We start from the raw sequence: 14,314 nt of genomic DNA, 5'->3' as shown, positions 1-14,314 counted from the left end.
GGGTTGTTTGTAATATTTTTTACAGGTAAAAGAGCTGATTTCTTTGGGGCAATGCCCCGCAAAAGGGCCTTTTAAGGGCTATAGGTAGTTTAGTTTAGGCTAGGGGTTTTTATTATTTTGGGTGGGCTTTTTTTATTTTGATAGGGCTATTAGATTAGGTGTAATTAGTTTAAAGATCTTGTAATTTGTTTTTTATTTTCTGTAATTTAGTGGGGTTTTTTTTGTAATTTAGCTAATTTTATTGAATTTAGTTAAAGGGACACTGAACCCAATTTTTTTCTTGAGTGATTCAGATAGAGCATGACATTTTAAACAACTTTCTAATTTACTCCTTTTATCAATTTTTCTTCGTTCTCTTGCTTTCTTTATTTTAAAAAGAAGGCATCTAAGCTATTTTTTGGTTCAGAACCATGGAAAGCACTTGTTTATTTGTAGGTGAATTTACCCACCAATCAGCAAGAACAACACAGTGTGTTCACCAAAAATTGGCCGGAATATAAACTTATATTCTTGCATTTCAAATAAAGATACCAAGAGAATGAAACTAATTTGATAATAGGAGTAAATTAGAAAGTTGCTTAAAATTGCATGCTCTATCTGAATCACAATAGAAAAAATTTGGGTTCAGTGTCCCTTTAATTGTATTTAATTTAGGGAATTTATTTAATTGTAGGGTTAGGTTAGGTGTTAGTGTAACTTAGGTTAGGTTTTATTTTACAGGTCAATTTGTATTTATTTTAGCTAGGTAGTTATTAAATAGTTAATAACTATTTAGTAACTATTCTACCTAGTTAAAATAAATACAAACTTGCCTGTAAAATAAAAATAAAACCTAAGCTAGCTACAATGTAACTATTAGTTATATTGTAGCTATCTTAGGGTTTATTTTACAGGTAAGTATTTAATTTTAAATTGGAATAATTTAGGTAATAATTGTAGGTTTTATTTATATTTATTTTAATTATATTTAAGTTAGGGGGTGTTAGGGTTAGGGTTAGACTTAGGTTTAGGGGTTAATAAATATAATATAGTGGCAGCGACGTTAGGGCAGCAGATTAGGGATTAATAAATGTAGGCAGGTGGCAGTGATGTTAGGGGCGGCAGATTGGGGGTTAATAAATATAATGTAGGTGTCGGCGATGTTGGGGGCAGCAGATTAGGGGTTCATAAGTATAATGTAGGTGGCGGCGATGTCCGGAGCGGCAGATTAAGGGTTAATAAGTATAATGTCGGTGTCGGCGATGTCGGGGGCAGCAGATTAGGGGTTCATAAGTATAATGTAGGTGGCGGCAATGTCCGGAGTGGCAGATTAAGGGTTAATAAGTATAATGTCGGTGTCGGCGATGTAGGGGCAGCAGATTAGGGGTTAATAAGTGTAAGATTAGGGGTGTTTAGACTCGGGGTTCATGTTAGGGTGTTAGGTGTAAACATAAAATGTGTTTCCCCATAGGAATCAATGGGGCTGCGTTATTGAGATTTACACTGCTTTTTTGCAGGTGTTAGACTTTTTGTCAGCTGGCTCTCCCCATTGATGTCTATGGGGAAATCGTGCATGAGCACGTACAACCAGCTCACCGCTGACTTAAGCAGCGCTGGTATTGGAGTGCGGTATGGAGCACAAATTTGCTATATGCTCACTTCTTGCCTTTGAACGCCGGGTTTGTAAAAACCTGTAATACCAGCGCTTTAGGAAAGTGAGCGGTGAGAATAAAGTGCAAGTTAGCAATGCACTCCTCATAATGCAAAACTCGTAATCTGGCCATTTGTATTTAACTTGTAGGGGTTAAAAAGATCCTGAGCTAAATAAATGGGTTAGCGAACCAAGTGCAAGCAACATATGTCCATATCTGCCAATCACCATCTGTGTTCAATTCGGGAACAAAAGTGCACTGAGACACTGGAGCCGAAGTTAACTATGTATTTATTCCTTTTGCAGAGATTAAACATAAAAATATATTTGCGCAAACAATTTAAAATTTTGCTGCATTTTTACTTCTTATCAATTTTTTTTATTTCAGTACTTTGGTTTGTTTTTGTACTTCTCAATTAACAGTTATCTCCTTTTCAGGTACAGGATAGTGATGACATCTAGAGTGATATATATCTCCATCTTCAGTGTCTGGATTGTATCTTTTCTTATGGGAATTGTGCCAATGTTTGGTTGGAACAACAGGTCCAATCTACCCAAGGAAGATCAAGACACTCTTAACTGTACCTTTACCAGTGTGATGAGTATGAACTATATGGTTTACTTTAATACTTTTTTATGGGTCTTTCTCCCTCTGTTGATTATGTTGGGTTTGTACATAGAAATTTTCTACCTAATAAGAAAACAGATGAAGCTGCAAGCTTTCAGTTCCACAGGAAGAAGTTCGTTTTATGGGAAGGAATACAAAACGGCAAAATCCCTTGCATTGGTTTTGCTATTTTTTGCATTGAGTTGGCTTCCATTATCTATTTTGAACTGTGTGTCTTTCTTCAACCCAACTGTTAATGACTTAGATGTGTTTCAGCTTTCACTGTTCTTAGCCATATTACTGTCTCATGCCAACTCCATCATGAATCCAATAATCTACGCGTTCAAAATACAAAAGCTTAAAGATGCATATATCCGTATTATAAAGTCATGTTTTCTACAGACTACGGTGCTGTCTGATAGCGCTAGTAATGAGCAAACACTGGATGAAATATCTCAAGAGTAGGACTTGTATATCTAATTGAGATGGAAATAGTCAATGAAGATGTGAACAAAATAAACACAATTAATGATCACATACAACTGATATCACAACATTCTCTTTGAATTATTTGTCCTTGAAACTGCTATTGGCAATCTTGGTAAAAGAGAAGGGCAAGGAATAAAAAAAACAAAAAAAAACAAACAAACAAACAATGTAATGAAATAAACTTAAAGGCTTGTATTCGATAACTTCAAAATAATATTATTCAAAACAAATTATTGCATTGGTATTTACGTGAATGGTTACTTTATACTATGGGTGATGCATTTAAGAAACAGCCAAAATTACAGCGGTATAACATCTGAATAATGTTTATGCAGTTTAGCTATACTAAACAAATGGTATTATTCTGAGAAGAGAAGGTCTTATATATTAACGCTGCACTTCATAGACAAATTTTCCAGATGCATAAAATTATTATAAATCACATCTCTGAAATAATGGGGAACAAAATAAATAAGTGTAATATAAATAAATGTATATATTATGTAGATTCTGTTTGCGAGATACTCAGCTTTGTGGTAAACTTATGAGGTAATTCTGGGATGAATATATCTCATTAATGTTTTCTGTGTTATAGATATGAATCATTGTTTTTTTCTTGTTTAGGTGAGAGCATAAGGAAACACTTGGACAGGGCTGTGTTTATTAAAATGTTATTAATTTTATTTCTCCATGTTAAAATAACATTAAGGCAAAGCTCACAACATCAAGAGTTAACAACTAACACATTTCCTAACAAAAAGGCACTTCATCAGAGTTTATCTTGGTAAACAAGTAACATAACATAGTAACATGGTAACATAGTAGATGAGGTTGTGAAAAAAGACCGAAATCCATTGAGTACTTCATATAATAAAATTGTGCAGTTATTATATAATATAAAATATACCAAAAAATAGAATAAATTCCCTTTTGTTTTAAATGGAATGACCTGATGGGAATACATTGTGAAATTAGCATGATATGTAAGAGTTCCTCACAATTTTACTCCTTTTCCTTTTTATAAGATACAGTGGGGCAAAAAAGTATTTAGTCAGATACCAATTGTGCAAGTTCTCCCACTCAAGAAGATGAGAGAGGCCTGTAATTTTCATCATAGGTATACCTCAACTATGAGAGACAAAATGTGGAAACAAATCCAGACAATCATACTGTCTGATTTGGAAATAATTTATTTGCATATTATGGTGGAAAATAAGTATTTGGTCAATATCAAAAGTTCATCTCAATACTTTGTTATAAATCCTTTGTTAGCAATGACAGAGGTCAAACGTTTTCTGTAAGTCTTCACAAGGTTGTCACACACTGTTGTTGGTATGTTGGCCCATTCCTGCATGCAGATCTCCTCTAGAGCAGTGATGTTTTGGGGCTTTCGATGGGCAACACGGACTTTCTACTTCCTCCAAAGGTTTTCTATGGGGTTGATATCTGGAGACAGGCTAGGCCACTCCAGGACCTTGAAATGCTTCTTACGAAGCCACTCCTTCATTGCCCGGGTGGTGTGTTTGGGATCATTGTCATGCTGAAAGACCCAGCCACGTTCCATCTTCAATGCCCTTGCTGATGGAAGGAGGTTTGCACTCAAAATCTCACGATACATGGCCCCATTCATTCTTTCATGTACATGGATCAGTCATCCTGTTCCCTTTGCAGAGAAACAGCCCCAAAGCATGATGTTGCCACCCCCATGCTTCACAGTAGGTATGGTGTTCTTTGGTTGCAACTCAGCATTCTCTCTCCTCCAAACACGACGATTTGTGTTTCTACCAAACAGTTCTACTTTGGTTTTATCTGACTATATGACATTCTCCCAATTCACTTCTGGATCATCCAAATGCTTTCTAGCATACTTCAGACGGGCCCGGACATGTACTGGCTTAAGCAGGGGGACACGTCTGGCACGGCAGGATCTGAGTCCCTGGCGGCGTAGTGTGTTACTGATGGTAGCCTTTGTTACGTTGGTCCCTGCTCTCTGCAGGTCATTCACTAGGTCCCCCCATGTGGTTCTGGGATGTTTTCTCACCGTTCTTGTGATCATTTTGACCCCACAGGGTGAGATCTTGCATGGAGCCCCAGATCGAGGAAGATTATCAGTGTTCTTTACGTCTTCCATTTTCTAATTATTGCTCCCACAGTTGATTTATTCACACCAAGCTGCTTGCCTATTGCAGATACAGTCTTCCCAGCCTGGTGCAGGTCTACAATTTTGTTTCTGGTGTCCTGTGACAGCTCTTTGGTCTTCACCATAGTGGAGTTTGGAGTGTGACTGTTTGAGGTTGCGATCAGGTGTCTTTTATACTGATAACAAGTTCAAACAGGTGCCATTAATACAGGTAATGAGTGGTGGACAGATTAACCTCTTAAAGAAGAAGATACAGATCTGTGAGAGCCAGAAATCTTGCTTGTTTGTAGGTGACCAAATAATTATTTTCCACCATAATATGCAAATAAATTCTTTCCAAATCAGCCAATGTGATTGTCTGGATTTGTTTCCACAATTTGTCTCTCATAGTTGAGGTATACCTATGATGAAAATTGCAGGCCTTTCTCATCTTCTTAAGTGGGAGAACTTGCACAATTGGTAGCTGACTAAATACTTTTTTTGCCCCACTGTACATTACCATATGGGTATTTTACCTTAGTCAGGTGCGGAGTTACATCTGCTGGGATTTTAATAAGAAAAGATAGTTATTGCTTGTTTGCACAGAACAATAGTCTATATACTACCGTTATAATAATATCTGGTCATAGCTGCTAAATGCTTGGGTATTGAAAAATTATGCTCTAAGTAGGATAAAAAAGATGAAAAAATAATGACTAAATGAATAAATGAATGAATATATTATATAATATTTAATTCTAGCAATAACAGAATTATAGCACAAACATACATGAATATACATAAATACAGTTTCATGGATACTTGTGTATGAGTGATCAATAGGTCATTCTCTAAGGATACATTGATATCCTTAGAGAGTGACCAATTGATCCCTCATACACAAGTTTTTCTGAAAGATGCATAGCACCTTATACACCCACTAATATATGAGAGCGACTAGCTAAATAAATGGGAAGGAAGTCCTGGCTTATTTGAGTAGTGCAATTGGATACCTTTTACATTAAAGTTTCATGGGTATATATAATTGTATAGTAAATAAACAACAATGTAATAATATGGATATCTTTGTATAAGAGAGGAGCTACTAGCTCATGATACATCAAAGAAAAATCAGGAGGCGATCTCATTGGTGTAAAAATGAAAAACAAGACTTTATTCCATATGATGTAAAAGTTCAATACAGGATAGCAAGATTGTTTGGTTGTTCTTACGCGTTTCGGCGTGGTGCCGTATTCATAGACCTACTACATGGAGAGTCAATCATCTTTAAAAAGGGGCTGCTATGCAGCCATTGGACAAGCAATTAGTAATATGCTTAATTCTTAAAGTGTCTACACCTATTTTGCAAACAATGTCTATGGACGGTGGATACATTTGGAAAACACAATAATATATACAAAAACATCCAATGTCAAATGATGTGTCATATTAATAGATACAATGTCCCTATAAATAAATTTGAACAATGCTAACATTTTACCACATTCTGGTTCAAGTCTGCAGGGAATATATTCAATTGACTTATCCTCCTCAATCAAAATATTAGAATAAATAGTGCTCATAGTTTCATAAACCAATACGTTAAACATAATTTTATATTTGAGCCAAAAATATTATTTGTTACTGAGAAGAATATTGTCAACTCAATGTCATATTTTGTACATAATATGTGCGACATAAATAAGGATGGACAATTCTAAACCTAGTAGGCCATGGTATTAATCTCAGTACAGAGCGGGGGTTTTAACAATGAGTAAAAATTTGCTATTTGTGGTAAATAGAAGAACCATGTATCGGTTCAATAGGTGAGCATAGTGTCTATGTGAGACAAAAAGAAATGCTTGCAGTTAATTTACCAAAAAGAGTTCATAATGAAAAAGACAAAGAAAACTCTCCTAAAACCCCTGCCTATGGTAAAGATGCGTTCCAAGTGGTAAATGATTAATGTAATACAACTATCAAGGGGACTATTTTAGTTTATGTTGTAATGATATTGAATCATGATAGTGAACTGGAGTGTTAAGTATTTAAACATTTGTGTGTGGTTTATCATTTATTGTTAAGACAAGCTTTATTCCCAGTAATTGATGATGTCATACTCAGAATTTAACCGTCTGGGTATTTGTGTATCCAGTTTAAAGATCCAGAAAATGTCTTGTTTAGAGAGCAATCTATCTCTGTTACCTCCCCTACTGGGATTTCTGACATGTTCTATTGCCCTCCATCTGAAACTGCTGGTATTTTGATGGTGAACATCTAAAAAAATGCCTGGATAGAGCTGAATACCTTTTTTCATTGGTAATATAACCTAGGTGTTCTCTAATGCGTGTCCGTACGTCCCTGCTCATCATTCCTACATATTGTAAATGGTGTTCACTGAATTAAATAGATCACGTAAGAGGTAGAGCAAATAATGCATCCTTTTGTTTGGAACGTCTGACCAGTTGCACAAGAGTAAAATTCCTTTCCCGCCGTTAGGAAGTCGCAAGACTTGCAACGTGAATGGCCACAACGATAAGTACCATTGACCGTTAGCCAGGAATTATCGCTGTTAGGGGACTTAAGATTGCATGGAGAGAGAATGTTATCTAAAGTAATTTTTCTTGAGAACACATATCTACAGCCATTTTCTACCACTTTTTTCAACTTTTTATCCCCATAAAGTAAAGGGCAGTATTTTTTTATAATATTACAGACTTCTGTATATTCAGATGAAATTCAGCTTGCAATTTTTTTTTTGGTTTGGTGCAGAAAGTATTTTGTTAACAAGAGTGGTACAGTACCCTCTGGTTTTAAACCTTCTCTTCAATTTAGTACTTTGTGTACAATAGTCAGTTTCATCCGAACATATTCGTTTCGTTCGGATAAATTGGCTCTTGATGATTCCCTTAAATACATGCACTTTTTGCATGTAGAAGGGAATTTCCTGCAATCTTTACTAGCTCATGTCACAGTTATAGTTTAAGGGACATAAAAAAAACCCAAAATATTTCATGATGTAAATTTAAAAAAAAATGTCCAATTTACTTCTATTATCAAATTTACTTTATTGATAAGAGGTTGTTTTTTCAGTAGAGATAGGCAGAATGTATATAACTGAGTACATTTTTTCTGTTGGATAGAAGATTCCAGAGTAGAGTCACTAAAACCCACTTGTGTCTTTCACATGATGGTATTTTTATAAGTATATTAGTGTGGTAACTAAGGATGGGCTAATGTGCTGAAAGTTCAATTCCTTTGGTAGAACGAATAGTCCTGTGGACATTCCAATTGGATAATCAAATTTTGATAAAATTGAAAATCTATTAAAATTCAGTAATTGAATGTTATTTCTGATTTTTGAATATGACTTTCGTTCATAATTAAATAGAATATCCACATTCTAAATTTTGAATGTAACATTCGATTTAACAAATAATATTCAGAAGTTCAATAGTTCTTTTAGTAGACAATTTAGTAAATTGATACATAATAGATTCAAATATATCAATTAGAATGTTTCTATTTCGATTATAGCATAATATGAGTATTACAATTAAAGAGAGCATTAGAAATACTATAAGAAATATATAAATTTGAATTTTTCTAATTCAAATCCAATAATATAAAAGGCCAAGTGTATTTGTCCGAAGTTGTCATGCGCAGTAGAGACAGCGCGAGGACAAACACACCTGGCCTTACACAAACTAACCTGTCTGGAGAGAGTGGGCATGGCCAGGCAGAGTGGGCAGGGGCGGGGCATGATGCGGGCATGATACAGACGTGACTAGGTGGGACGAGCAGGACAGGGGTCGTGGTCTGTAGAGAGAGTGCGCAAAAGAGGTGGGAGACAGAGCAAAAGAGAGGGGTGAGAGAGAGCACAGAAGAGGGGGCAGAAAGAGCACAAAAGAGAGGGGGCAGAAAGAGCACAAAAGAGAGGGGGCAGAAAGAGCATAAAAGAGAGGGGGCAGAAAGAGCACAAAAGAGAGGGGTGAGAAAGAGCACAAAAGAGAGGGGTGAGAAAGAGCACAAAAGAGAGGGGGCAGAAAGAGCACAAAAGAGAGGGGGCAGAAAAAGCACTGAAGAGAGGGGGCAGAAAGAGCACAAAATAGAGGGGGCAGAAAGAGCACAAAAGAGAGGGGGCAGAAAGAGCACAAAAGAGAGAGGGCAGAAAGAGCACACAAGAGAGGGGGGAGAAAGAGCACATAAGAGAGGGGGTAGAAATAGCACAAAAGAGAGGGGGAGAGAGAGAGCACACAAAATAGAGGGGAGAGAGAGAGCACAAAAGAGGGGGGGAGACACAGAGCACAAAAGAGAGGGGGACAGATAGAGAGCACAAAAGAGTGGGGGACAGATAGAGAGCACAAAGAGAGGGGGACAGAGAAAGAGAGCATAAAAGAGGAGGGGAAAAAGAGAGAGCACAAAAGAGAGGAGAACAGAGAGAGAGAGAGAGAGAGAGAGCACAAAATAGAGGGTGACAGAGAGAGAGAGCAAGGGTAAGCCCATGTACACGGGCTTTAGGACTAATTTTGCATAATTCAAATCAAATTGGAAATTTTTTATTGAATATTACATTTAAAGAAAGCATTAGAAATATTATTACATTAAACAAATGTTAGAATGTTGTACAAACATACGAATTCTGTTTCATTTTTTGAATGTTGCAAAACATTCGCACATCCTTACTGGTTTCATCCAAAGAGAAGGTCTAGCACTGAAATATTAGTTAATTCATATCTTTTTAATGAGAGATTTGTGCAGCTGACTGCACAATCATTTTGTATGTCAGGATAAAGTTGTCAAAACATATTTAACATTTCCCCTAATTTAATTTCTGCATTTTGTTCTGTCTACTTCCTTAATTTCTCGTTGGGTTTAATTGTTCTATTTTGCTTGCTATTTCTAATCTGTTGCATAACAAAAAATAGTTTGCAACCCGGCAGATCTTGGTAGTTATCTTTTTGTCCTGGTTCTTGGTTCAACTGAACAAAAAATGTATAATCTTTATATGTTTATAAACATTGGTACCTAAATTACAGGTACCGGCAATGTCTCTGTATAGGGATTCGCTGATCTTCTAAGACAAGACAGAATGGTATAGTATAAAGTGTCTGAGATTAATTTTACAAGATCATTAACCCTAGAGCCGAGCACCTCTATGTAATTGATTCCACCTTTAAAATAATAATCAGAATGAAGAAATGAATTTCATCTAAGGTATTTATGCACCATCCATAATAAAAGGGGTGACACTTAAAAGCTAACTACACTCAGGGTCCTAATGGACCCCCAAGGCACAGAAGTCTTACCTTCATAATAAGAGGATGATGACTAATTCAAGTTACAGCCTTGCGAGTTCTATCAACTTCTGCCATACTGAGGTTTCATCCCTCATAAATATTAAATTAATTTTTTAATGCAAAAGTCTAAAAACTGGCTCTGCACAGGTACAAGAAGTCTCTCAGCACTGAAAGAAATGAGATGCATTAGGGAACTTTTTGCAACCACCTACCGCAAGTGATTCCTAACCATGACCCTCTGACAGCACGTATCACTAACTGCAACTCCAAGTTACATTTATCCCTATGACCCCAACACAAAAATATCCCTTTTAACCCCACCACAAGTTAGAGCTAAATGCAAACTCTCCCCTGCATGTAACACTAAATGTGATCAGTCTCAATGCACGGTAAACTTAATGATAACTTATACTTAACCCAACAGTGCTATTAACCGAGACAAAAATAATTCCATCAATATTAACCGTAACCGTGATTGCTCCTAAACAACCCCTTAAAACCTCCCACACTACAATTAACCCCAAAATAACCCATACATATTGTTGAAAACCTTAAGCCCTATGCCCCTTAAGTTAAAATAAAAATAAAAATAGCTTACATAAAAACGAGCAAATAAATAAATAAATAAAAAACACCTTTCTGTTATTGAAACAGTAAATACGTTTTTTACCCCCTTAAAATTATGCGACAAGAGGGGCCCTATTATATGTTTTATTAATTAATTATGACATATCATGATGAATAATGTGATGTTAACCCCTTTTTGTAACCCCAAAGTCTTTTTGTAGTAAAACAGATGTTTTATGTCTGTTTGCACTTCAGTTCTGCTCAGGAATCGAGGAATGCTCTCTGTATGGCAAACACCATCAGAACGATTGACAGAAGAAAGCTCTATTGTGATTCACTGTGCTGTCACACATCCTGTTGGAGTTTGCCATCAGAAGTACACGCCTGCTTTGCTGAATGGAGTAGGCAGGATGTCCTGTAATTGGATCCACCGGCTGGTTAAGGACCTATTAAGCATTGGTTTAATATCTATATATCTATATAGTTATTCAATTTGCTACTTAGTGCCAGATGTCATAATAGCAATACGCTTGAGACCAGTCTAGGTACTATACGCTTCTCTTTCTATTCATAAATTATGTAGTTTACACTGTTATGCTATTGTTATGTGTTAAAAGTATTAGTTGTTTACCTTAGTTCTACTTTAAAAAGTTACTGAGTATACCAGATTATGGGTCAATTTATTAATGTGCGAGCAGACATGATACGATGTAGCATATCATATCTGCTGGACATCGATAAATGCCGACAGCATACACTGTAGGCCTTTATCATTGCACCAGCAGTTCTTGTGAACTGCTGGTGCAATGCCGCCCCGGCAGATTCGCGGCCAATCGGCCGCTAGCAGGGGGTGTCAATCAACATGATCGTATTCGATCGGGTTGATTTCTGTCCACCGCCTCAGAGCAGGTGGACAGGTTATGGAGCAGCGGTCTTTAGAAACACAGGGCATCAAGCTCCATATGGAGCTTGATAAATTGACCCCTATGTATCTTTTTAACTTTATTGGCAATGATAACTTTCCCCTGTACCTGGATTTTATGGGAATAGGTTAGTTTTAGGAACATACTCTCCCAATTATCTCAGCAGGCTTTGTGTACTGATAGTAATACAGGAATTCCCTATATTATATCTGACATTTAATTTCTTTGTTGCACTTCTAAAAACTGATGCTGTTTGCCTTATACTCATGATCAGTATGGACTATATACTTCTGCAAGTTCTATTACCTACTATGTACTAGATATGGGCTAGATTACAAGTGGTGATTACTTTTTGTGTGCGTCAGGTAGCACTGGTATTACAAGTTGAAAGTAAAAATGTTGCACATGCACGAAACCCGATGCAAAAAGTTAACCAGAGGAGATTACGTTTGAGATATCACATTTACCCAATTGAATTCAATGGAGCGGTGATGTTCAAAAATACTACACCTACACTCACCCGTTAACCCCCTTTGCAATAAACCCCCTACTCTAATAATCTAAACTGCCATACTCCCCTACTCTTTTAACCCGTTTACACTATTAACCCCTAAGGCAGCACACACCCCCATCGCAAACTACCCTGCTACACTATAAAACTATAAATCACCACATCCAAATTTTTTAATTCCAATACAAATAGCCAATAGAAAAAGCTTTCATTCTATTGGCTGATTTGAATTGGAATTCAAAAATCAGTCAATAGAAAAGCAAGGGCACCCCTATATAAGTGAAAATCTTCCATTCAATCTTCATTGTGCTGTGGTGACAGCATGAAGACAGATTGGATGGTGGAAGAAAGAGAAGATGCCAGAGAGGAATGCCTCTGAAGACTGCTGGAGAGGAAGAAGAAGACCTGCCGCTGCCTGCTAAAGGAGCCAGATTCAAGTTGGTGACTAAAAACTTTTGAGCCGTAGTTTTTTTTTTGGAGGAGGAGTTAGGTTTAGTTATAGTGCTTGTAAAAGAGCACTTATGCCATTTTCAGAGCATTTTTTAGCTTAGGTTTTTTTTTTCGAATAGGGTTTTAAATTAGGATTTTTTAAAGATAGGTTTTCTTTTTTGGTGGCATAAGACCTAAATCACTCTAGGGCGCAGCTCCACAAATGCCCTTCTCGGGCATTTTTTTGAAGATAGGATTTTTTTAGATAAGCTTTTTAATTTGTGAGGTTATTTTAGTTATAGGGGCCGAATTATCAAGCTCCGAATGCTGTGTGCATTTATCAATGTGCGGGGGACATGATACGATACATCATATCATGTCCATTTGCACTATAATAAATCTCCCCCTTAGTATAGGTTTTTAGAAGCTTGGTTTTTTTTTATTTATTTTTTTTGGTAAAAAAAAATCCTGCCTTTTTTTTTTTGTAACTTACGGGGTCTTAGCTGTGGTCTTGGGGGTTATTGAGGTGGTGGTATTGGAAGTTTAGGGTTTAAGTAGTTTAGGGGTTATTGCGGTGGGGTATTGGTGGTTTAGAGGTTAAGTAGTGTAGGGGTTATACTAACAAACAAAATGAAAGTTATATAGGGGGCGCCCTTGGGCAAAAAATATTGTATTTTAAATGATAGTTGTTAATAATAATACTATATGACAATATAATATACTATTATACAATATATCTGAATCACGGATAAAAAACTTTACAAGATACAATTATCAGAACAGTGAATATAATGATAGTGTTCAAGTCCCATATATCAAAATTAGAGGGTATTACATAAAAAACCCTGTACAAAATGGTAAATCTAGGTCCAGGCAGCCGTCTGTGGTAGGATCCCAATTCATCAATCTGTAGAGAATATAAAGGAACAAAAGTGCCACATGGCCTAGCACTGTATATACTCTTGTAAGATAGTATATAAGATGTTCATACTCACATTTTATGGAGCACCCCTTTTGGTGCAAGTGAAGCAGGTTGGAATCTAACTGTCACCCAGCAGACTGACCTCTGGTATGGCTCGAACTCCAGCAACACAGGATACAATATCCCAGCAAAAAGTACACCAGATATCAGGTGTGCAGCAGAAAGGATTGTATACAGGCAAGAAGTAAGTGCAAAAAATGTACTTTATTAAAATAAAGATAAAAACAAGCAACGCGTTTCTCAGTCAACCAGTGACTGTTTTATCAGGCTTAATACAAAAGGTTTAAAAAACTCGCCATATATACAATCAAGATAATCTTATGCAAAAAGCTACACCTGGGAGGAGGTGTGTTAATCAATTACCTGTGACATATCAACCAGCATAAACAGTCCATATAAATATCATTGACACCTAGCATAGATGAAATATAACATAGAAAAGCTGATCAACAAAAAATATAACAATAAAGTGATGTCACTTACATATATAAAAACATAGATTTGCTAACAATAAATGCCTAGGAACGATTCCTACATATGTTCAGAGTGGAAGTTTCAAAGGTTATAATAAAAATATATATACACACATATACACAAGGGTCATATTAAGAAGCAGACTCATAGTGGCTACTCCAAATAAATTCTCATTCACAATATTGTCAGCTGAATGAAAAGGATCGATATAACTGAACTAGGATAATCATAAACTTTTTACTCATACATATGTGCAGAGATTCCGTGTGGTCATTGTTATTAG

The 14,314-nt window shown here is 36.3% G+C and overlaps 1 protein-coding gene across 1 annotated transcript in view; it reads left to right on the top strand.

The window, feature by feature from the left end:
- The window catches only part of LOC128653388 (adenosine receptor A3), a 36,925-nt gene extending 33,691 nt beyond the window's left edge, over positions 1–3,234 (top strand). The window contains exon 2 of the mRNA XM_053706637.1: positions 2,069–3,234. Coding sequence (XP_053562612.1) covers positions 2,069–2,702 — 634 coding nt within the window. The 3' untranslated portion in view covers positions 2,703–3,234. The remainder of the gene's footprint in view (positions 1–2,068) is intronic.
- Positions 3,235–14,314: the final 11,080 nt, after the last annotated feature.

The sequence above is a fragment of the Bombina bombina genome, chromosome 3 (genome assembly GCF_027579735.1).
Source record: "Bombina bombina isolate aBomBom1 chromosome 3, aBomBom1.pri, whole genome shotgun sequence".
Taxonomy (NCBI): Eukaryota; Metazoa; Chordata; class Amphibia; order Anura; family Bombinatoridae; genus Bombina; species Bombina bombina.
This window is presented reverse-complemented; position numbering and strand designations above follow the sequence as displayed.